This window comes from Carcharodon carcharias, chromosome 16, assembly GCF_017639515.1.
Source record: "Carcharodon carcharias isolate sCarCar2 chromosome 16, sCarCar2.pri, whole genome shotgun sequence".
Taxonomy (NCBI): Eukaryota; Metazoa; Chordata; class Chondrichthyes; order Lamniformes; family Lamnidae; genus Carcharodon; species Carcharodon carcharias.
Genome location: NC_054482.1, coordinates 25,529,932 through 25,553,487, shown reverse-complemented (window position 1 = coordinate 25,553,487; position 23,556 = coordinate 25,529,932). Strand labels below are relative to the sequence as shown.

The window sequence follows — 23,556 nt, the reverse complement described above, 5'->3', positions numbered from 1 at the left end:
AAATACATTCAGTGCTTAGAGCCTTCCTATTTCTTCACTTGATATTATCAGTATTTTTTTGAACACAAGATAAACAATTTGTTATTTGTGAACCTCGTACATTGCGCAAAACATGTTTCCATCTGCTCCTACAGCACCCTGTTGCTCCAGTTCACACTAGAACAATTCACAAGTTTCCAGTTGTAACTGTGTTGTCGTGAGTCGGCACTGGCCAAAAGCCAGAGAGAAGGAGAACCTAAGAAAGGTGAGCTACACAGCCATATTAAGCCTTAAGTTGGCAGGAGTCTGTAAGAAGAACCTGCCTGCCTTCTACGGAGGGAATAGTATTGCATGACCAGTTAAAAATAAATATAGGGACACAAATTATCCAATGTGTAAGTAAATGACAAGAAACATTACTAACTGATGATCTTTAATAGGGACTCAAATTTTATAATGCATTGATGAAAAGGCAAATTTGTTGAAGCTGTGCTTTAATATTTTTATTATTAAAATAGAAGAGCATTATCCTACACATTGTGGGGATCAGAACATTATTTTCCAAACAGGTGGGTTAACAGAGAATTTAAACCACAGCTTCAGCCATCCTCTCCATTAAATATGGAGTAATCTTCCATTTATAATAGATACACTAAGCAATAGCCCAAGACTACTCCCAACGAATAAATTATCTGTATAATTATTTACACACCACTTTATTATTTTATACTTCAAGAAAGGTCTCCATGTCTTGCTAAAGTTTGCATCGTGATTTGAACAGTCCAAGCCTTCCTGCTTTGCAAGAATTATTGTAAACATCCAACCAAAAGCTGGTGGAGCATAAGTTGAAGGAGAGAAGAACTGCCATTGGCCATCAACTTTGAGAGTTCTACTGCCAGGTTTTGGGTATCTCACAAACATGTTTAGTGCACTCAATGTCAAAACAGTAAACCAACAGCTCAAACTTGGCACAGCATAAAGCTAAGAACCCCAACATGTTTTAAAAATCAATAAACAAACAATTAAACATTCTGTTCCGTTAACCTTTACCCAAGTCCCAATTTTTTTTAAATCACTCAAAACGACAGTAAACGTACAAATTCAGGAGAACAGTCTCAACTATGGAATACGAAGGTTCAGTTGGTCCCATGCTTAAGTATTGTGTAGTATTAGCTATGTCTCCCTTCCCCAATACTATTCCACAGTGCTCAATAGTGTGGCCTGGCTGAGAACTAAAAGTCTATCTATGGGGAAGTTTGACTGTCTGTTGGGCATCGAGAATCAAACTGGCTGAATGTTGAGCATTACAGCACCATTGTTATATAAAAAAATATTTGCCTTAAGTCCAGCAGCTACAGTTTTAAATGCTTACAAGGCAAAGAAAATTATGTTCTGTAGTTTAAGCTAAACAATGGGTATGTTTTAGTTCACAGAAATTGACAGCATTCCTTCAGATTCTGTCTGATTTACATCTAATTTGCACTGCAGAAATACCATTATTGTACTGTAGAGGTAAATTTTTAAACTTATTTCCAATTTCTGGCAGAAAAACTGAGACAGGACCTGCGTCATTGGGATTTGTAATTTATCCATATAAGCATCTTCAATGTAGCTGTCACAGGCTTGTAAAGTAAAAGCTAAACCAACTGGATAATGTCCTGGATTCCACGATCGGCAGTGTAAGATCAAGAATTTAAATAATCATTTAAACTCCCTGAAGGTAACGGATGTCAGAATAAGCAGAGATTTATCACCTTTCATTAGGACACTTAAAACAGGTCTGCATTATTTGACAAAAGATGAAACCAGAAAGAACATGCCTATGGTTGCAATAAAGATCAAGTGAAAACATTACTTCAGAAAGCAATTTTATTGCCCCAATTATGCTCATCCTTTTGTCAATGCATCAAGGGTCAGTAAGTTTCAGTTAGGCCAACAGATATTCCAGTACCTGTCCTAGGAACAAGCTTGCTTTTCCAAATAATTTATACCCCTAAATTTCCTTGAGTTTGTATTCCATACTGTGCAGTTTGCACCGTCTGTCTATGTTTAACATTATGCAGAGCAGCAGTATTATTCATTTTTCATTTCAAACACCTTATTTCAAATGAGATAGTTTCATTCTGTCTTCCACCAGCACACTGTCTGTCCCAAATTGTTCAATGCACTGCTTGATAGTTGCTATGACACCCATCAACCGTCGGTCCATGGCTTCCAAATGTGTGTCTGCCAAAACTGGGGTTATTGGATCATGTGACATGGCAGTCCGCATAGCAGTACTCAGAATTCCATTCTTTAGGTAGTTTAACCTGTTCCAGGTAGACACTCTAATACTGTAAAAAGAAAGAGTCACATCTGTATAGAAACAAGGCAAAGTGAAAACAGCTCAAAAATTACCTTATAACAAGTGTTGAGCATGAAGGCTGCGGAAGCAAGAGTTCAAACGGAGTGAAAAATGCATGTGAGCATGCAAATATCATTGGAAATTCACCTCTTTGAATTTTTGCCAACAATTTTGCTGTTTAATCAAAACTACTGAAAATAATGCGTTTTGTACATGGAATATAATAGGGTAAAAAATGTCTGAACATAGGAGATAGGAGCAGAAGATCATATGGCCCATCGAGCCTGCTCCACCATTCATTATTCTGCCTGGGGTTTCAACTCCACTTTCATACCCACTTCCCAAATCCACTGATTCCCCAAGACACCAAATTTCTGTCTATCTCAACCTTAATTATATTCAATGATGCTATATTTACAACTCTTTGGGCTAGAGAATTCCAAAGATTCACAAACTTCTCATCTCAGTCCTTATCCCGAAACTACCCCATTGTTCTAGATTCTCCAGCCAGTGGAACCAATGTCTCACTATCCTCCCTGCAACGCCCCTTCAGAATCTTGAACGTTTCAATGAGATCATCTCTCATTCTCCCAAACTCCAGAGAATATAGACCCAATTTACTCAGCCTCTCATCAAAGGCCAACCCTCTCATCCTCGGGACCAAACTAGTGAACCTTCACTGTACTGCCTCCAATGCAAGTATATTCTTCTTTACATATGGGCCAGAATTTTCACATCGGCATGCAGGGGGCGGTCCCGGCATGCCGACACGTAAAGTGACACGCGGTGACGTCGGAGACAGCTGCGTGCCTGCCGAACTGTCAACGGCCTGTTAAGGCCATTGAGAAACCGATTAATTATCAATGCTGCCCGTCCAACCTTAAGGTTGGTGGGCAGGCGAAGAGCCCAAGTGACCTTCGCGTTTTTCAGGAAACCTCATCCACAGGTGGGATGAGGTTTCCTGAAGGTTTTATTAAATGAATAAATATTTCTGTCACAATTCATAAACATGTCCCAGCTCATGTGACACTGTCACATGAGGGGACATGTCTAAATAATTTTTACCTTTATTTAAATATTTCAATATGAACTTAATCTCCCTGAGGTACCTCGGTGCCTCAGGGAGATTTCTGCACTACGCAGGCCCCAACTCTTCCTCCTCCCCCCCACCCGCACAGGTAGCGTGAGCGCTACCAGCCTTGTGTCACGCTGGGCCAGCCTTATTTGGCCCACCCATGTAAAATGGCAGTGCGCAGCCAATTGCAAGCAGCAATCGGCTCAGCGCCCACCCGCTCCCAACCGGCTCGCCCAACAGGCAGAAAATTCTGCCCATGCAGTCCAAAACTGCATACAGTACTCCAGGTGTTGGATGGAGTCGTCCTAGATTTACACTAAGTACGGTAGTTTTGCCTGCCTGCCGCAATGCCGAATTTTCGTGGCATATCGTCCCAATCCCGCTACATTCCTGGGAAATGCCATTTCAACGGCAAATGGGTTCTCGTTCGTTCACCCGCCATCAACTTGCCACTTCATCACACTCGACGCCATATTTAAAGTCCAGCCACGCGCACACATCTTAGTGCTTCCAGACCACGACGACTGCAAGGAAGGTGTCCGTGAAAGGCAAGAAGATTGCAGACCCCAAGGTTCAGCAACGTGTCACTGGAGCACCTTTTGCATGCCTTGGAGGCCCGCCGCGATGTCCTCTACCCCCGCTCTGGCCGCAAGATGGGCAGTGGTGTTACCAACCAGGTTTAGGAAGCGGTGGTCAATGCCAATGCCCTGCAAAAGAGGACAGCCACCCAGTGCCACTACAGGATGAATGATCTCACCAGGGTAACTCAATCTTCTCATCACTCTCAACTCACACATTCATAAACTCACATCTCAAGGGACAACACCACTAACTCTCACACACATACCCTCACACCTCCATCAGGCTCATATCCTCTTGAGCTCACATTCTCATTCCTGTCCATGGCGCCACTCAACAAACATTCCATGCATCCTGCTCACACGCTCTTCATCAGCAGGCAGAGGTCCCAGACCAGGAGTGGCGTGGCCCACAAAAGGTCCCTCACTCACTTTGAGGAGTGTGCCATTGTGCTGACTGGTAAGGACATGGAGCCTGCCTGTGCCGACGATGAGGTCGGTGGTGAACGCCCACCTGAGGATCCTGCATCACATCATCCCTCTCTCAATGCAACTGTGAGTGCTCTCTCTCCTGCTTTTGACTGCTGCCATGCACCAATTATCTCTACTTTGATTTACAGGGAGCTCTGCCAAGGGACCAACACCCTCAGCCATCCAGATCCTCATCTGCAGTCAAGAGGACTCCTCTTCAAGTGGAGGTGGAAATAAGCAGCCCAGAAGACCAGTCATCTCAGAGGGAGCAGCCAGCCCACGAGTGATTCTGGAGGGAAAAGTGTGTTGCATGTGGCAAGGCCTTTTGGAGCCTCGTGCAAGCACTCTCCCATGCACGTGGATCCTCCACGTTTCACTCTCAACTGAATGTCCTGAGCATTTTAAAGGCTGCCCGCTAGGGTTCGCTTTCAGATGTCTATCTGAGCTGACCTGCATCTCCGCCCACCCACATTCCCATGCAGCACATGATCTCACCCACTGCAACTCTCACTTTCGATTTAGCAAGTATGGTCTGGTTTCACTGCATTGTGCGCTCCCCCAGCTTTTACCCTTCCCCGGTCACCCATTTCTCTCCCCCAACACAGTTGACCCCTCCCACTCCCCCCCACCCCTCACCCACCACATCACCTTCCACCTCCCCTCCAATACCTACCAGCCACAACCCTTTTCCTTCAGAGATATCCAGGTGAACGTGCACATTTCCTTTCTTCCCAAAAATCCCATCCCAATCGACACTTGTCCTCCTCCTTCCGACCCCCAGGTCCGTCTGCCTCCGGGTCCCCACCAACCACCGTCGCCATCCCTTCTATCGCTACTGTCGAACCCTCACCCTACTGCTTCACTCTGCCATCGATCATTCTTACCCTTCCTCCATAGCATGTCCAACCTTAGTTCGCTCCCCAGGAGGCAGACATGGACCTATCCAACCCCTCCCATGCACGTTTACCTGCACTTCCCCTCCTCTGCACCCCTTCCTCTCCCCTCTAGTCCTCCCACACACTTCTGGACTCCCCCTCCCCCCGCTTAGTCCCTTCCCCTTCCTGACTCCTTCCTCCACCCTTACGTCTTCCTCCAGCCTTACTCCTACCCCATTCCTGACTCCTTCCTCCAGCTCTTACTCCCTCCCCTCTCCACACTCCTTCTTCCCCCTGGACACCCTCCCCTCTCCACACTCCTTCCCTTGCACCTTCCCCCGCTCTTACACCTACCTTCCCGGTTGCCATCTTCTCCACCATTACCTCCTCCCGTTCTCCTCCCTCCCCTCCCAAACTCCCTCACCGACACCTTCATTCCCCCTCTCCCAACCTTAGCCCCCAACACCTCTTCCTCTCCCAGCTGATCCTAGCCCTGGCTCTCCCACCCCCTCAGTCATCACCAGTTGTGAGCATCAGCGGTGAACTTCCAGCCTCCGTGAGCTGCTTCGCAGTAGAGCCATGTCCGTGAGCATCCACCCAGCACACCTTGGACATTGTTCCAGTATGCCACTGGTGTTGAGCTCCAGCATTTTCTGCTCCATAGATGTCTGCAATGTGAGCAAAGCCCTGGCGGGTAAGTCCCAACTTCTGCATAAAGCAGTTGTCAAGGTATGTTCTACAGTGGCATGCTTTCCTGCCGACGTGGGTGGACAATCTAGCGGGGGCTGGGGGGGGGGGGGGGGGGGGGGGGGGCGGGGAGAATGAGTCCGGCGGGCAGGCATAATCACAATATGCTGATGTATCACAATGAGTTTCCCAACGTCCGATGGCGGAGAATGCGGCCCGCCATCAGTGGGCTGAGCAATCACAAACTGGTTTCATGCTATCGTGAAACCGATCGCACCATATTGTCCATGCATGCTACCAAACACACCCAATGCCAGCGGGCATGGAAAGTTCTGGCCGTTGTCTCACCAAAGCCCCATACATGGCTTCTTTATTCTTGCACTCAAATCCCCTTGCAATAAAGGCCAATAATTGCTTGTTATACCTGTATGCTAACTTTTTTATGTTCCTTGTACACCCAAGTCTCTCTCATTTACAAGTTTCACACTGCTGCAATCCCCGTGGAGATGAATAACTTTTGAACAGAAATGCAAACTTCCAATTAACAGCTGAATGACACAACAACATTTCACATTTTAATACATTTACTGTAACAAACACTACTGATTAAACATTATCTTTATAGGCAACTTATACTTTGGACCACAGAACAGAATACCTCCCTTCTTATTTTTAGCACAACCACTTCACAGATATCTATTACACTGTCAATTCTCCCAGAATCAGTCCAAAATAATTGTTAGTTCCCAAGGGTTTACTTCTATTCTTTTACTTTCTCAGCCTGTTAATTTCTAAATCCAGAAATGCCCTTCACAGTGAGAGTATTACTGGGATTTCTGCCCTTTCATGCCAGTGAGAAGGATCTTCCAGCTTCATTTTAACTCTTTATGAATTTGGGCTTTTCAGTCCAAGGATGAGCTTCCACCTGCATTCTGGTACAGTGAACCATAGAGACTTTTGGCCTCTAGCTGTTCTATCTCTCTCTCCCTGGCAGACTAACCTGCCTGTGAGAATCAATGAGACTTTAGGAAAGCCTGCAACCCGATATCACAATAGCTTCAGCTCATCACCGTGGCAACATATGGGCCTTATATCCAGGTAAAAATGCTGATTATCTATCCTTGAGACCCCAACTCTATCCTATCCTGGAATCAAATGGACAATTCAAAGTAGGCTACATTTGCTGACATCACAATTTACCGCACATGCACATCACTGCCAGTGATGCCACAGTTGCCTGCATCAAAGTATAGGACCATCTGTAAAATGCAATGTAAAGATATTTTAACAAGTGCAGCAGTAATAAAATGTGTTTTTTTTCAAGTGGGACAACAAGCAAGGAATCAGATGTGGATCAGGAAGAGGAAGGCAGAGAGCATTCAACGGCATACAAATATGACGTCAGTGGTGACACGAACCGTACAAGTGCCGACAGAAGGAATGAGTGCTGATTTCCTATTCCAGATTGGAGTCAGGTGATAGTGTTCAAAGTATACCCTATTACAAAGTGACATTTTAACACTTTCTTGGCACTTGGAGACCCACAGTCTGTCCACCAGCATCACAGCTCTCTTTGCCATCATCTACAAGTGTAAATACCTTGCACATTCCTCCCAGTAAAACAACCTACGCCTTTCTTTAATAGTCAAACCACCCAGGCTTGCTGTAAGGCAAACTTCAGACAGAACAGGTCACATGACCCCCTTTTACCCTAAATTTAAAGACAGTCTAAAAACATCATAATCTTATAAACCTCATTACAACAACACATTTTTAAAAATATATTTTTCTCTATTACAACCAAAGTGAATAACTTCACATTTCCTCATATTATACTCTATCTGCCACCTTACTGCCCACTCAATTAACCAGTCGATATCTCTGCAGCTTCCTCACAGCTTACATTCCCACTTAGCTTTGTATCACCAGCAAACCTAGATATATTAATCTCTGTCTCTTCATTTAGGTAATTAATATAAATTGTGAATAGCTGAAACCACTGCCCTGATCCTTGTAGCACTCCAGTCACAGCCTCCCTACTTGAAAATACCCCATTTATCCCTACTCTCTACTTCAGTTAACCAATCCTCAACCTATGCTAATATATCACCCTCAACTCCATTAGCTCTTGTGCATTAATCTTTTGTGTGTCACCATATCAAATGTCTTTTGGAATGTCAAGTATGCTACAATTCTGGTACCCCTTTATCTACCATACTAGTTACATTCCCAAAAAACTAATAAATTTGTCAAACAGGATTTCCCTTTTGTAAAACCACGTTGACATTCTAATCATATCATGTTTTTCTAGGTGCATTCCAGCACTTTCCTGATTATTGATGCCAGGCTAACGAGCCTATAGCCCCCATTTTCTCTCTCCCTCCTTTCTTGAATAGCAATGTTACATTTGCTAACTTCCAATCTGCTTGGAACATTCTAGAATCTATATAAGTTTGGAAAATCATAGCAAGCACACCCACTATCTCTGTAGCCATCCCTTTTAGAAACCTAGGATCTAGGCCATCAGGTCCTGGGGATTTGTCAGATTTTAGTCTGTTGAGTTTCTCCAGTACTTTTCCTCTACTAAATACCTTAATTTACTCACTCTTATTATCCCCTAGGTTACCCTCTATTTCTGGTACATAACTTGTGTCTTCTACCGTAAAGGCAGACGGTTATTTGTTCAATGTCTTGGCCATTTTCCATGATAATTTCTCTTCTGTATGCTTCTAATGGAGCAACTTTAGCTACGCTCTTTCTTTTTATATAACTTGTAAAAGCTCTACATACAATCTGTTTTTATATTACTGGCTAGTTTCCTCATTTTCTATTTTTATCATCTTTTTGGTGGCCCTTTGCTGGTTTCTAAAACACTCCGAATCCTCAGACTTACTACTATTCTTTGCAACATTATTCTCTCCTCTTAATCTAATACTATCCTTAACCAGCTTAATAAGCCACAAATGCATCTTTCCTGCTGCAGTTTACTTTTTCAGTGGAATATATTTCTGTTGAAAGAAATAATTCAAATGTTCAATATGTCCCACTGTTTATTTACTGCCAAACTTTTAAGTCTATTTACCCAATCAACTTCAGTCAGCTCTCCCCTCACACACGTGTAATTGGCTTTGTTTAAGTTTAAAATTCTTGTTTGTGATTGGAGTATGTCGTTTTCAAGCTTAAATTGGAATTTAATTGTATTTTGATCCTTATTTCCCAGTGGATCTTTTACTACTACTAATTAATCATGCCTCATTGCACAATACTAGACCTAAAATAGCTTTAAAGCAAAATACTGCAGATGCTGGAAATCTAGAACAAAAACAAAAATACCTGGAAAAACTCAGCAGGTCTGACAGCGTCTGCAGAGAGGGACACAGTTGACGTTTCGAGTCCGTATGACCCTTCATCAGAACTAAAAACTATAGAAGTGAGATGAAATATAAGTTGGTAGAGGGGGGTGGGACAGGAGGAGCTCAATAGGGGGCCAGTGATAGGTGGAGGCCAAGAAGAAACTGCGAAAGATGTCACAGACAAAAGGACAAAGAGGTGTTGACGGTGGTGATATTATCTAAAGGATGTGCTAATGGGGATATTAAGGATGGCAAGCAGGACAAGCTAGAGGCAGATGGCCCAAGTGGGGGTGGGGGTAGGTGGGGGGAAAGGGTTTGAAATGGGCTAAAAGGTGGAGATGAAACAAGAGATCGAAATAAATTTAAAAATAGGTGGGGAAAGAAAAATATATTTGTAAAAAAATTATCAATTATTGGAAAAAAGGGAATCGGAAAGGGGGTGGGGATGGAGGAGAGAGTTCATGATCTGAAATTGTTGAACTCAATATTAAGTCTGGAAGACTGTAAAGTGCCTAGTCAGAAGATGTGGTGCTGTTCTTCCAGTTTGCGTTGAGCTTCACTGGAGCATTGTAGCAGGCCAAGGACGGACATGTAGGCATGAGAGCAGGGTGGTGTGTTGAAATGGCAAGCGACAGGGAGGTCTGGGTCATGCTTGCAGACAGACTGAAGGTGTTCCACAAAGCAATCACCCAGTCTGCATTTGGTCTCTCCAATGTAGAGGAGACTGCATTGGGAGCAGCGTATGCAGTAGACTAAGTTGAGGGAAGTGCAAGTGAAATGCTGCTTCACTTGAAAAGAGTGTTTGGGCCCTTGGACAGTGAGGAGAGGGGAAGTAAAGGGGCAAGTGTTGCACTTTCTGCGGTTGCATGGGAAGGTGCCATGGGAGGGGATTGAGGTGTACGGGGTGATGAAGGAGTGGACCAGGAGCGGAAGATGGGCCGGACACAGCTGAGGGCCCTGTCAACCACCGTGGGTGGAAGACCTCGGTTAGGGAAGAAGGAAGACATGTCAGAGGAACTTTTTTGGAAAGTGGCATCATCAGAACTGATGCAATGTAGGCAAAGGAACTGACAGAATGGGATGGAGTCCTTACAGTAAGCGGGGTGTGAGGAGCTGTCGTCGAGGTAGCTGTGGGAGTTGGTAGGCTTGTAATGAATATTGGCGCACAGTCTATCACCAGAAATTGAGATTGAGAGGTCAAGGAAGGGAAATGTCAGTGATGGACCACGTGAAAATTATGGAGGGGTGGAAATTGGAAGCAAAATTAATAAATTTTTCCAGATCCAGACGAGAGCATGAGGCGGCACCAAAGCAGTCATTGATGTACCGGAGAAAGAGTTGTGGGAGGGGGCCTGAGTAGGATTGGAACAAGGAATGTTCCACATACCCCATAAAGAGACAAGCATAACTGGGGCCCATGTAGGTACCCATAGCCATACCTTTTATTTGGAGGAAGTGAGACGAGTTTAAGGAGAAATTGTTCAGTGAGAGAACATGTTCAGCCAGACGGAAGAGAGTAGTGCTGGATGGGGATTGTTTGGGCCTCTGTTCGAGGAAGAAGCGGAGAGCCCTCAGACCATCCCGGTGGGGGATGGAGGTGTAGAAGGATTGGACGTCCATGATGAAGAGCAGGTGGTTGGGGCCAGGAAATGGGAAATTGTTGATATGATGTAGGGCGTGAGAGGAATCGCGGATGTAGGTGGGAAGAGACTGGACAAGGGGAGAGAGAATGGAGTCAAGATAGCAAGAAATGAGTTCCGTGAGGCAGGAACAGCTTAGTAGCTTAAATTAGCTTAACTCTCTAGTTAGTTCCATAACATGTACTCCAGGAACCTGTCAAAAAAGCATTCTACAAACTCATCTTTCCGACCACCTTTGCCAATTTCAATATTCTAGGCAATATGAAGATTGAATTCCTCCACAATTATTACATTTTTTTTTAACAAGTTCCAATAATTTCTTGCTTAATCCTGTGTCCAACAGTATATCTACTGTTCGGGAGTCTACAAACTAGTTGACCAGCATTTTCTGACCCTTGCTATTCCTTAGATCTACCCTGTCGCGCTCCACACCACTTCTAACTTTAGAAAATAAAATTGTCTCCTTTCATCTTCTGTATTTAACCTGTTTCTAGATCATTAGCAATGTTGTCTAGAAATAGGCCATGGGGATGTGTGAGAGAGGGGCCCTGGGTGACTCTCCCAGACCATGAATTGCCAACACTATGCTTATATTAACTGTTACCAGGAACTGAGTGCAAAAGAAATGAACTCATATGCAATACACTATACATTCTACAACTGCCCTACACCTCTCCCTTGACTGTAATTTTACTAAGTCTACATCTTCTGTTCATTATTTCTTTTCAGCAAACTCATGTCATGCACTATTTTTCAACTGAAACAGGAGACAATTCCAAGCCTTCGTCAATGTTGCTCCAGCCAATGACCAAGGCTCCCCTCGCATCCAGATTTTTCCACTCCTTCCTACGGCTCAGGGCAATATGGCAAACTCTGCTAGGGCAGGGAGGATTGCGGAGGGAAGTTGTGCTCTAGTGTGTCTAAGGACCATCACCATAGCCCTAAAAAAACTGAGGATATTTATGAAAATGCAGTCTATTTATTTTGTTCTCTCTCATCTCCCTCCCACAGTACCATCCCATGCAATCGCAGAAGGTGCAACACCTGCCCCTTTATCTCCTCCCTTCTCACCATGCTCACTAGGTGCAGATCAATGGGACTAGCGGAATAATATTTCGGCACAGACTAGAAGGGCCGAATGGCCTGTTTTCTGTGCTGTAGTGTGCTATGCTATGGTTCTATCCAAGGGCCCAAACACTCCTTTCAGGTGAAGCAGCGCTTCACTTGCACCTCCTTCAATTTGGTCTACTGCATTCACTGCTCCCAATGTGGTCTCCTCTACATTGGACAGACCAAATGCAGACTGGGTGACTGCTTTGTGGAACACCTTCAGTCTGTCTGCAAGCATGACCCAGACCTTCCTGTCGCTTGGCATTTCAACACAATCTTGCTCTCATGCCCACATGTCCGTCCTTGGCCTGCTGCAATGTTCCAGTGAAGCCCAACGCAAACTGGAGGAACAGCACCTCTTCCAATTAGGCACTTTACAGCCTTCCGGACATAACATTGAGTTCAACAACTTCAGACCATGAACTGTCTTCCTCTATCCTCACCCCTTTTTTTATCCCTTTTTTCAAAATTCATTTTTATTTATTTTTATTATCCACTTATTTTTTATTTATTTTCATTTTTATTCTTTGTTTTATCCCCACCTTTTATCCTATTTTTGATCTTTGCCCCATCACCATCCCTCCCCCCACCCCATCCCCACAAGGGCCATCTGGCACTTGTTCATGTTATTCTTTTCAGATTACTTACCCTTGTCCTGCTATTATCACATTCTGCTTTCTTACCTTCATGCCACTATCACACCTCCTTTAGCCTTTACCACTACCATTAATACCACCTTTGACCTTTTGTTCATGACATCTTTGTCGATCTCTCTATGCCCCCACCTATCGCTGGCCTTATGTCCAGCTTCACCTACTCCACCCCCCCTTAAACAGTATAAATTTAATCACATTTTTACTTCTCGTTAGCTCTGAAGAAGAGCCAAAATGACATGAAACATTAACTCTGTTTTTCTCTCCACAGATGCTGTTAGACCTGCTGAGGTTTTCCAGCATTTCCTGTTTTTGTTTCAGATTTCCAGCATCCACAGTATTTTGCTTTTATCTTCTGATAAATTGTTTACTTGTGAACCACCATTTACATCTGGATGTGGCAGCACTTAAGAGCTTTGATTGGATCCATTAGTTGTGGCTCTTAGCTCTGGCAATACCATGCTGCTTCCACTGTTTAGCATGCATGTAGTTGTAGCCTTACCAGATTGACACCTCATTTTAGGTATGCCAGTGCTGCTTCTGGCATGCTCTCCTCCACTCCTTGTTGAACCAGGGTTGGTTGCCTGACTTGATGGCAATGGGAAAGTGATGGCTATGCCAGACCATGAGATTACAGAATGTGGTTGAATACAATTCTATTGCTGACAACTCACAACACCTCATGGATGCCTAGTTTTGAGCTGCTAGTTTGGTTCTGAATCCCATTTAGCACAGTGCTAGTGCCACACAAGATAATGGAATATATCCAAGACAGGACTTGGTCCCTGACTGTCGTGGTCATTCCATGATACCGTCATGGACAGATGCATCTATGATAGATATATTGAAGAGGATGAGATCAAGGTTTTTCTCCTGATGTAGGTTCACTCATCACTTGCCACAGGTCCATTCTAGCAGATTTGTCCTTCAGAACGAAGCCAGCTTGGCCAGTAGTGATGTTACCAAGCCACTCCTGTGAAATCCCCCAGCCAGACTACATTCTGTGCCCTTGCTACACTTAGTGCTACTTTGAAGTGGTGTTCAACATTGAAAGGAACAGCTTTTTAATCCAAACACAACATAAACCTTATATCAGTTTACTTAAAAAGTAACTTATTGTTGTTTTGTAATTGAAGTTTCCATCTAAACTTTTAAAATACGTCAAAAGGATCATTTAAACTGCTAAAATAATGTCCATGTACAACTCCCAACTCAGTTATAACCCAGGACAATCTGTATTGCAGCCATCACCATATCTACCACTCACTCTGCTGTCTTATTTCATTGCAAGATGATTGCAAATCCAAAACAGATTTCAAGAAAAAAATGTGCATCATGGATGTTACATTACTTACATTCTCTCATTCATTTACGAACTGTCATGATTGAATACATGAGAATTCTGGACTTTTCATAAGTAAATATGAATTTTCAAATCACACTACCTTGAGAGGAACATTTTGTATACAGCTAACATTTCAAATTTTGCTCTTACATATAAATTCAAAGAACACAGAAATTCAAGAATTTTCACACCCTAACACAAACTTTATTTAAAAAAGCTATATTTTAAAGTACTAAATAAAACATTTTGTACAGAAATTCATTCATTTGACCTCATTTTTTCCTAGTTCCTCATTTTTCCAAAGGCACTTGCAGCCTCCCAATATCTCAACTAACTTACTACCACAGTCAAGCCTATTCACGTCCACATCAGACTTTACTTATGACTTTCTGGCAGAAGCCACTGGATTGCAACTATAGCAGAAAGGTTGTCTGACTTATTTTTTCTCTCTACCTGGGAGCACTGTGGTCAATGGTAGCATCCATATTGCCATCCACAGTGATTAGCTAACCCAGTATGTACAAGAATGATCCAGGGGAGCTTCCAAGCCTCCCTGTCTCAGTAAGCTAGCAGTCTCTGTCACTGAACTTTAATAAGCTTTGCACCTAATCCTCTTCTATATATTCTGGTAGATCAAGGAGGATGCAAAGGTTTTGGCTATGTGCTTTGTCTAAAAAAGAGACTAATTTTTCCATGTTGCACACAGCCAATATTTACTGAAGTAGCAGCAACAGGAGCATCACACAATGTCAGGACTGGGCTACTTCAATTACTACTGTTTGTCATGACAAATTCAATTATTTGATGAATTCATCAAGAAAGTAATTGGTGTGGGTATAATCAGCACTTTATAGATATTGGACTCATTCAGATCTTATTCAAGAGGGGATAGTCAGTACTATGCTGTTAAGACACGTTTATTAAAAACCAACTCAAACCTTCCAACAGCAGGATTTTTTAAAAATAAGGCTATAAGGAAACTTGTGCTTAGCTCATGATATATTGAGTTTGCTCACTGAAATGGACAAAAACACTTAAGCACAAACAGCCAATTAAAACAACAATGTCTTCCTGTGAGTCACCCTGTGCCCAGTGAAATTAGTGGGTGGTCCACTAATGAGACAAATGAGAGATTGTCACCAATACAACAGCATTTTTACATTTCAATTGAACACCTATTTTCATGTTTCAAAGATGATTTGGGATTGGATAATTACATGACAGAATAATTCATGTCAATGGAGTAATTTCTTTGCAGTTTTTCATACTGCGTGGCACTTACATGCAACATTGATAGACTGCTGCGAGGATGCTTCTTTCATCTAAACTTGGATTCCCAAAACTAGAAACAGAAACAAAAACATATAACAGTTTTGAGATCTTTGTGGTGAAATGTTCCTCATCCCAGATGTTACATGTTTTATTAAAAAAATGAACATCAAGTTTCTAAGGTCAGGTGCAAAACGGTTATTTTGCTTTCTAAAGCTCTCTGTATACTACTATAACACCAGGCCTCAGAACTACCTTGAATTTATAGTTCCCTGTAACAACATCCTCATAACCCCTGAGAAAAATGCTAGATTAGTGCTGCACTTTTGAATTTCTACTGGAAACTGGGTTGACACTATTCAAACTAGTTTCACTTGGAAGCCTTACATAATATAAAAGAACAAGGACTTTTACCCAATTAGTCCAAATTGAAATTAAGTATACAGTAGTGAGAAAAAGATATGAGTGTTGATTTTGTGGTAAGTGATTCACTTTGTTAACAGCTGGCCACAAAGCTTTTTGTTGGTTTTTGAGAGTAGAATTGCTCTAATCCAGCATCTGAAACAGCATGGTCCATGGTCTATAGGGTACCTAAGGTGTCTGCAAGCACAAGCAACAGCAAAGCTCTTCAACCAGATTCAAGAATCTTCACTGAGGCACAGCATGAAGTATAAATCACATTTAACTCATGCACAGAAAGCAAAATACCCTGAGGAATAAATATGGGATTAAGGGAGAGAACTAAAAGACAGAAAAAAAAATTCTAAAGAAGCCTTCAATACTCATTAACTCCTGAAGGAATGCAATTCCACACTATAAAATTATTTTTTTAACACAACTTACTACTGAATGCACCAACCCTTTATGGGCACATTTAGTGGGTAGCTAGTGGGTAATTACTCCAGTTTCACATGTTGGATGGGTTTCAACATAGTCTATTGCTGAGATTCTGTTGCAGTGCAGCCTTTGAGAGTAACTCAAAAACCAAATCCTGAATTACACATTTAACTTTGCATGGGCATATTATGGATGTTGCTGTCCAATTTTTTCTATAAATAATGGTGTGCATTGATTGCTTCATCGAACAATTAAGTCCTGCCAAAGCTGTACCCTAACTTTGAGATTCAGGTGACTACTAAAACTAAAAGTTTCAACTTATGTGCTCCATGATATCCCAAACCAAAGCAAATTTGTAATTCTCAGGTACCACCAACTCTCCATTAAACAAATTGCATGACTTGTTATCTAGAAGGTGAGAAACCATTAAATTAAAACAGCATAACAATGAAGAGGAGAAATCAGGCCTCCAACAACATGGCAGACTTTCCTGATAATTTACCAACATGACCTCAGTAACATGATGGGTAGCTTATTGGAAAACTGCAGGTGCGCTTCCCATTGATTTCATGTTAGAGGCCTGGCTGTTTAGAATGAAGGCTTACAAAATTCCACCCTATAAGGCTGCAAAAGCACTACTAATACTGGTCAGATACATCATTGGCTTTCTGGTTTCAGAACCGACATGTCATGAGGAGCTGGGCTACTACCAATGGAAAAGTCAGTTGCACCAATTTTGCCCAGGTTGCACAAGTAATTCAAGCTTTTATTTGACCATTCCAGGGAAGAAAAATTTTTTTTTCATCTAAGCCACGAAAACAGTGAAAAACCAATGCCAATAGGCAGAGATAGAAAACACCAACTTTTCATTCATTACTGACATAAAAACTTCTCTCAATTTAAATATTTTATGAACTTATATCCACCCTAACATGGCCTTCTTAAAGCTTGTTTGCATATAAGCAAACATGCCCAAGTGAAGCAAAGCCTATTACAATCAATTTATTTAAAGAAAAAATAAAACTTTCTTCCACTTTTACTTATTCCCCTTCCTCAATTCTATTTGATGTTGTATCTCATTTGATGGCATGATGTAATTCTACTAATTAAGTCATTTAGTACAAGCTTACGATGAAGGTTCTGTAAGGTACCTCTTTGCATTGTCCAACAAAATTAACATGCTCGCTCCACCATCATCTTGAAAACTTTCATAGTGATGACGGTCTGCATTGCCAATCAGGTAGTCAAAAATCGCAGTATCTATTATATCTAGGAGACGAGGACCAGAATCATAGGGAGGGGTCTTCTTTACTGCATCACAGTAACTCTCATCATATTCCCACCTATAGAAAATAATTACATTGAGGAACAAAATCCAACAGTTTAGAAACAAATTACAGTATGTACCATAAAACCAAGATCAATTATGTGACTCAGCATTCCTCACTGCCAATATATTATTGATTGCTTTAACTCAGAGGTATTGCAGCTCATTCTGTGGGATGAAAGTTAATTTTCAAAAAATAATACTCTATGTTCCTGTTCATGCATGTATATTTCTGTACATTGTTATACTTTTCAAACTATTTTATCCTGTTTCTCATACTCTCTTGAAGCTATTGAACAAGGATTTGCAATACGTAAGGCACAAGCAGCTATCTGGATTCTGCCTGAATGATGCCTCTGTATGAGAGTCTGTATAGTTGCCAATAATTCAAATACCATAGCATTTCAGGTTAGCTTAATCTGGGTTTTCGCCATTTTACAGCACTTTCTAATTGAATCCTTTTATTATGGTTACCATACCACCTACACTGCCCTGATCAAATTCATCAATGATATAGTTATGCCTCCTGAATCTCCTCACAAATTTCATCATAATCATTCCTCCATCTTTCCTCAATGCTCCATTTTTGTTCTACTTCTATGAGTTGTAATGTAGCCATTAAATCTTCGATTGTTTCTCTTCTTTCAACAAATTATCACTTCTGCAATGCACAAAGGGTTTATTTTCCACACCTATTTTTTCCTTTTTATATACTGTCATTTGATGACATTACCTATTAGCATTGTGTTATGTTCCATTTCTTAGTGGATGACACCCATTTCACCTCTATACCACCACCATAACCACACAGCTGTTACTGTTCTGTCAAATATTGAGTCAGACTTGAAGCCAAGACTCAACATCTGCCAAAATAAATCTTTCTTGCTCAGGTTCTACAAAGAACTGCAAACCTCAGGTGCTGATTCAAATCTCCTTTCCAGCTAATCGCTCAAGCTGATCCAGGCATTGTGCAACCAACCATAGCATCCTCCTGAACCCGGAGTTAAACTTTAAATGCCGTGTCAAATCCAGCATCAAGATCTTTACAACATTGCTCACCTCATCCCTGCAGAAACCCTCAACCCTCACTTAGCATCTCCTTGCTTTATTTCTACCATATTCTCCTTGCTGGCCTCCTGTATTCTAACCTAGATACAATCTAATTCAATATTTGTTACTTGCATTTGACTTCACACTAAATCCTTCACTTTACTCAGCTCTGTCCTTGCCAACCTTCTTTATCTTCTCATCCATGAACGTGTTGATTTTAAATTATTTTCGAATTTCTATATTGTCTGGCTGCTGATACAATCTTCTCCAGCAACACAGACCCTCTAACGTACTATGGATCAACTCTAGTTTACTGTCATCCTGTCCCACTTCATTTCTTCAATAGGGATAGTGTTTATGGGCACCATGCCCCTGCAAATCTAGACTCCTCTGCCACGCTTTTTCTCACTGCTACATCCTCTTTAAGCACTTGCCTAAAATATCTTGTTGTTCTTCCTGCTCAAGTCCCTGTCAGCCTGTAAAATAGTTCTTAACATGAATTAAAGCATAGGTTGTTGCCTCACCAGGGATCCTATACAATTCCCTCCAGCATCATCTACAAATGTGCTATTCATTCATAGACATTTGGTTGTTATTTTGGCAATGGCTCCAGTTGAGTGATCAGACTATACAGGTCACTGCCCACAGTAGTCACTTTGGATCACAACACAAATTGCTCCAGGCTAACACCAACAAAACAATTACAATACAGACCTACTGGATTTGCCTTCTTGCAAGCGAGCCAATGTGGGTCAGCAAGCACAAGGATGATGAGTGAATGGGACTTGGTGCAAGTTAGGATACGGGCAGTAGAATTATGGATGACCTTAAGATTATGGAGGATGGAAGGAGACCACCGGCCAGGAGAGTATTGAATAGTCGTAGATTAGGTTGCAGGGATAGTGAATGGTAAGGCCATGGAAGGATTTGGACATAAGGATGAGACTTTTAAATTTGAGGCATTGGTAGCCACTGTACATCAGCGAGTACAGAGGTAATCAATGCATAGGGTTTCATGTGAGTGAAGTTACAGACAGCAGTGTCTTAGCTGAGTTCAAGTCTGTGAAAATGGGAGGCCAATCAGGAGTGCATTGGAAGAGTCATGTCTGAATGAGGGCTTCAGCAACAGATGAGCTGAGGCAGAGTTGGAAACAGATGCTATTATGTTCATGGATACAACATGAGAATAGATTCTCAGCTCAGAGTCAAATAGGATACTCGGATTGTGACCTTTCTGCTTCAACAGTGGCCAGGAAGGGGGCTGGATCAGAGGCTAAGAATCGTATGAAGAACCAATGTTTAATTAGAGGAAATTTGATATTCAACAAGCAGTCTGACAACACAGAGACAGTGGAGGGTTGAGATGCTGAGGTAGTGCTTGATAACGTGAGCCTACATGTGGAGCCTGGCATTGGGTGTTCATGTGATTTTGCCGAGGCACACCATGTGGATGAGAATTAAGAGGGCTATTTCAGTGCCTTGGGCAGGGGCAGAAATCTGACTGGAGAGATTCAAACTGGAGTTGCGGATAAGGTGTTTGTGGGTTTTGGACTACACATTCAAGGACTTTGAGGAGGAAAGGGAGGTTGGAGATGAGGTGGATATGCAAGGACAGAGGGGTCAACGGCAGTTTTTTTGAAGTGGGGGCTAATAACAACTGATTTGAAAGGGTATGGGACTGTACCTGAGGAGAGGGAGCCACTTAAAATATTAGTTAGCATGGGGGCCAGGAGAAGTTGGGTGGCCAACAGTTTAGTCGGTATAAGGTCAGGAGAGCATAGATAGTTCTCAAGGACAAGTTAAACATGGGAAGGACATGAGGGGAGAAAGAAGCAAAACTAGAGAAGTATGCAAATTCAGGTCTACAGCTGGAGGATGAGGATTTTGATGGAGATGAAGGGGATGGATGAAAGTGAGGTGTTCAAAGCAGAAAAGGTGCCAGAGGAGTAGGGAGACAAACCAAGGTAAGGTCTGGTCATAAGGGTTGCACCACCAACGCAGCAGTTTGAGTAGGGCAAGCAGTGGAAGGTGTAGCCAGGTAGAAAGTTGTCAGTAAAGGAGAAAGCGCCATTACCTGTGAGCCAGATTTCCCTCAAGGCCATGACATCAATGCAATCATCTGCAATAAAGTCATGGATGTCAAGGGCTCTGTTTGCAAGTGGATGGACATCCTGAAGGAAGAATCAGAGAGGGGAAGTGGTTATTGACTCGCTTGTAGAGTTCATGAGGCCAGCAGGAATGGTATGAGTGAGTTGGGAAAGGCATTGACAAAAGTTCCCCAACAAGCAAGTCAGATGGGAAAGTCAGCGTTATATTTGTGCCTAATTTTCCTTCTAACTTTTCCTCCTTTTCAATTCGTCCACATGGACAAGTAGCTAGCTTTTGCTTGTCACCACATTGGTTATTTGTTGCAAGATTGATGACTGTGTGAAAGGTTGCAGATACAAATCTGTGTTCAATAACTTTATTGTGTATTTTACCACCAATAAGGACTTATCTATTTGGGGGGCGAGGAGAGGGAGAGGGCATTGAATAAGGGGGAGGGGTGGGGCGAGTACTGGTGAAACAAAAACTGACAGACATCTGCGGAAATAAGCAGCTAAATGACTTGCAGCATACCTGGCTAGTTTCCCCTCTCGGTAAGTCCTGCCCCACGGGTGTCTATGTTTTTGTAATGGCCAGATGTCAGGTAGCCACAATGTTACAGATCCTTCCATAGTATGCCCATCAGCACAGGCTGGTTCTGATTCTCTGCAGTAATAACATTTTCCATAAAAACAGCTATTGTTACCTGAAACAGTAAAATAATTAATTAAGACAAATCCAGCAAATTATAAACCACCCGACAGAACCAGTGCAGTTTTTTAACCATTTATCTGAACAATTGCAGAAGAAAAAGGCAGCAAGGAGCCATAAAAAAGCTTCACTCGAATGAAATAATTTTCTTCTGATCTGATCAAGGTGAGACAATGCGTGATAAAATCACAATATTAAGAAAAGCCAATTGGCTTTCAGTGATCAATGTTGGAAACCGGAGGGACGACATCTGTTATCAGTCAGTAGTAGTCAGTGACACATTTGCATCTGACTGATGAGACGCTAAAACCATACAATTGAAAGACATAAGTTACATAAAAGCTGTGAGCAAACTCCAAAACGTACAAGATAAAAGCAAAATACTGCGGATGCTGGAAATCTGAAACAAAAACAAAAATAGCTGGAAAAACTCAGCAGATCTGACAGCATCTGTGGAGAGGAAGACAAGGTTAACATTTCAAGTCTGTATGACTCTTCATGTCTAGCTCATGAAGAGTCATATGGACTCGAAACGTTAACTGTGTCTTCCTCTCCACAGATGCTGTCAGATCTGCTGAGTTTTTCCAGCTATTTTTGTTTTTGTTCCAAAATGTAGATTTTGTTACAAACGTGCAATCTATATGGCACAACTTCTTGTGAATGTTTCTGCATGGGTTTCTTTGGTCCCAAACCAAAGTTTTTTTTACCTCTATTTACACTTAACTGTACTATATTGCAAGGAAATTACTATTTACTACTGCTACAGGCACTATTTTCCTCAGACTTGGAATATAATTGGGAACTCTGCTCTCTAACTTGGGAAATACCATTTGGATGCTGTCATCTTGCTCATTCGGTCTTCCTCATTCCCGCTCTACTCAAAATTTTGTTTTTAAATCAAATCTCAAGTCTCTGCACAATTGAGTTAAACTAACAAAATTTAAACACACGTAAAAATGACTAGCTCCAAAGTGCATCAGGTCACATAAGATCATAATAAATCAGAGCAGGAGTCGGCCATTTGCCCCTCGAGCTTGCTCTGCCATTCAACGAGATCACGGCTGATCTGACAGTGATCTTAACTAAAATTTTCTGCCTGTCCCCCATAACCTTTGGTTCCCATGTAGGTCAAAAATCTGTCTAACTCAGCCTTGAATATATTCAATGATCCAGCCTCTACTGCTTTCTGGGGAAGATAATTCCAAAAACTCTGGTAGAAGAAAGTCCTCCTCCTCATCTCCATCTTAAATGGTAGACCCCCTTATCTTTAAACTATGCTTCCTAGTTTTAGGTTCTCCCACAAGGGGAAACATCCTCTCAGCATCCACCTCATCAAGCCCTCTCAGAACCGTATATGTTTCAATAAGATCACCTCTCAGTCTTCCAAACTCCAACCTGCTCAACCTTTCCTCATAAGGCAACCCTTTCATCCCAGAAATCAGCCTAGTGAATCTTCTCTCAACTGCTACCAATTCAAGTATACCCCTCCTTAAGAAAGGAGGCCAAAACTGTACACAGTAATCTAGGTGTGGTTTCACCAATGCCCTATACAATTGTAGCAAGACTTCCTACTTTCATCTCCCTTGCAATAAAGGCCAACATTCCATTTGCCTTCCTAATTATTTGCTGTACCTGCGTGCTAACATTTTGTGATTCAAGTATGAGGAAATCCAGATCCCTCTGCATTACAGCATTCTGCAGTCTCGCATTTAAATGATATTCTGTTTTTCTATTCTTCCTGTCAAAGTGGACAATCTCACATTTTCACACATGAAACACCATCTGCCAAATTTTTGCCCACTGACTTAACCTATTTAGCTGACTCTTTGTGTCCCTCTCACAACTTGCTTACCTACTTACCTTTGTACCATCAGCAAATTAGGTTATAATACAGTCAGTCCCTTTATCCAAGTCATTGATATAAATTGTAAATAGTTGAGGCCCCAACACTGATCCCTGTGGCATTCCACTAGTTACAGTTTCCCAACTTGAAAATGATTCATTTATGCCAACTGTTTCCTATTAGTTAGCCAAGGATAAATACTTGGATGGGGAAAAATAATAAGTGAGACTATCCAGCCCATCGAGTCCTGAACTAGCACTCTATAATGTGAAATTAGATTATTTGCATAACATGACAATTCTTCAATCACATGAAGCAAAGGAG

General features: G+C 42.1%; 1 protein-coding gene across 6 annotated transcripts in view; it reads right to left on the bottom strand.

Annotated features, from left to right (window-relative positions):
- Positions 1-395: 395 nt before the first annotated feature.
- Positions 396-23,556, bottom strand: part of fam20b (FAM20B glycosaminoglycan xylosylkinase) — a 187,412-nt gene continuing 164,251 nt past the window's right edge. For all 6 annotated transcript variants that reach the window (XM_041208264.1, XM_041208262.1, XM_041208265.1 and 3 more), the window contains 4 exons: positions 21,213-21,384; positions 17,368-17,559; positions 15,393-15,452; positions 396-2,312 (listed from right to left, as the gene is read on the bottom strand). In XM_041208264.1, coding sequence (XP_041064198.1) covers positions 2,078-2,312; positions 15,393-15,452; positions 17,368-17,559; positions 21,213-21,384 — 659 coding nt within the window. In that variant the 3' untranslated portion in view covers positions 396-2,077. The remainder of the gene's footprint in view (positions 2,313-15,392; positions 15,453-17,367; positions 17,560-21,212; positions 21,385-23,556) is intronic.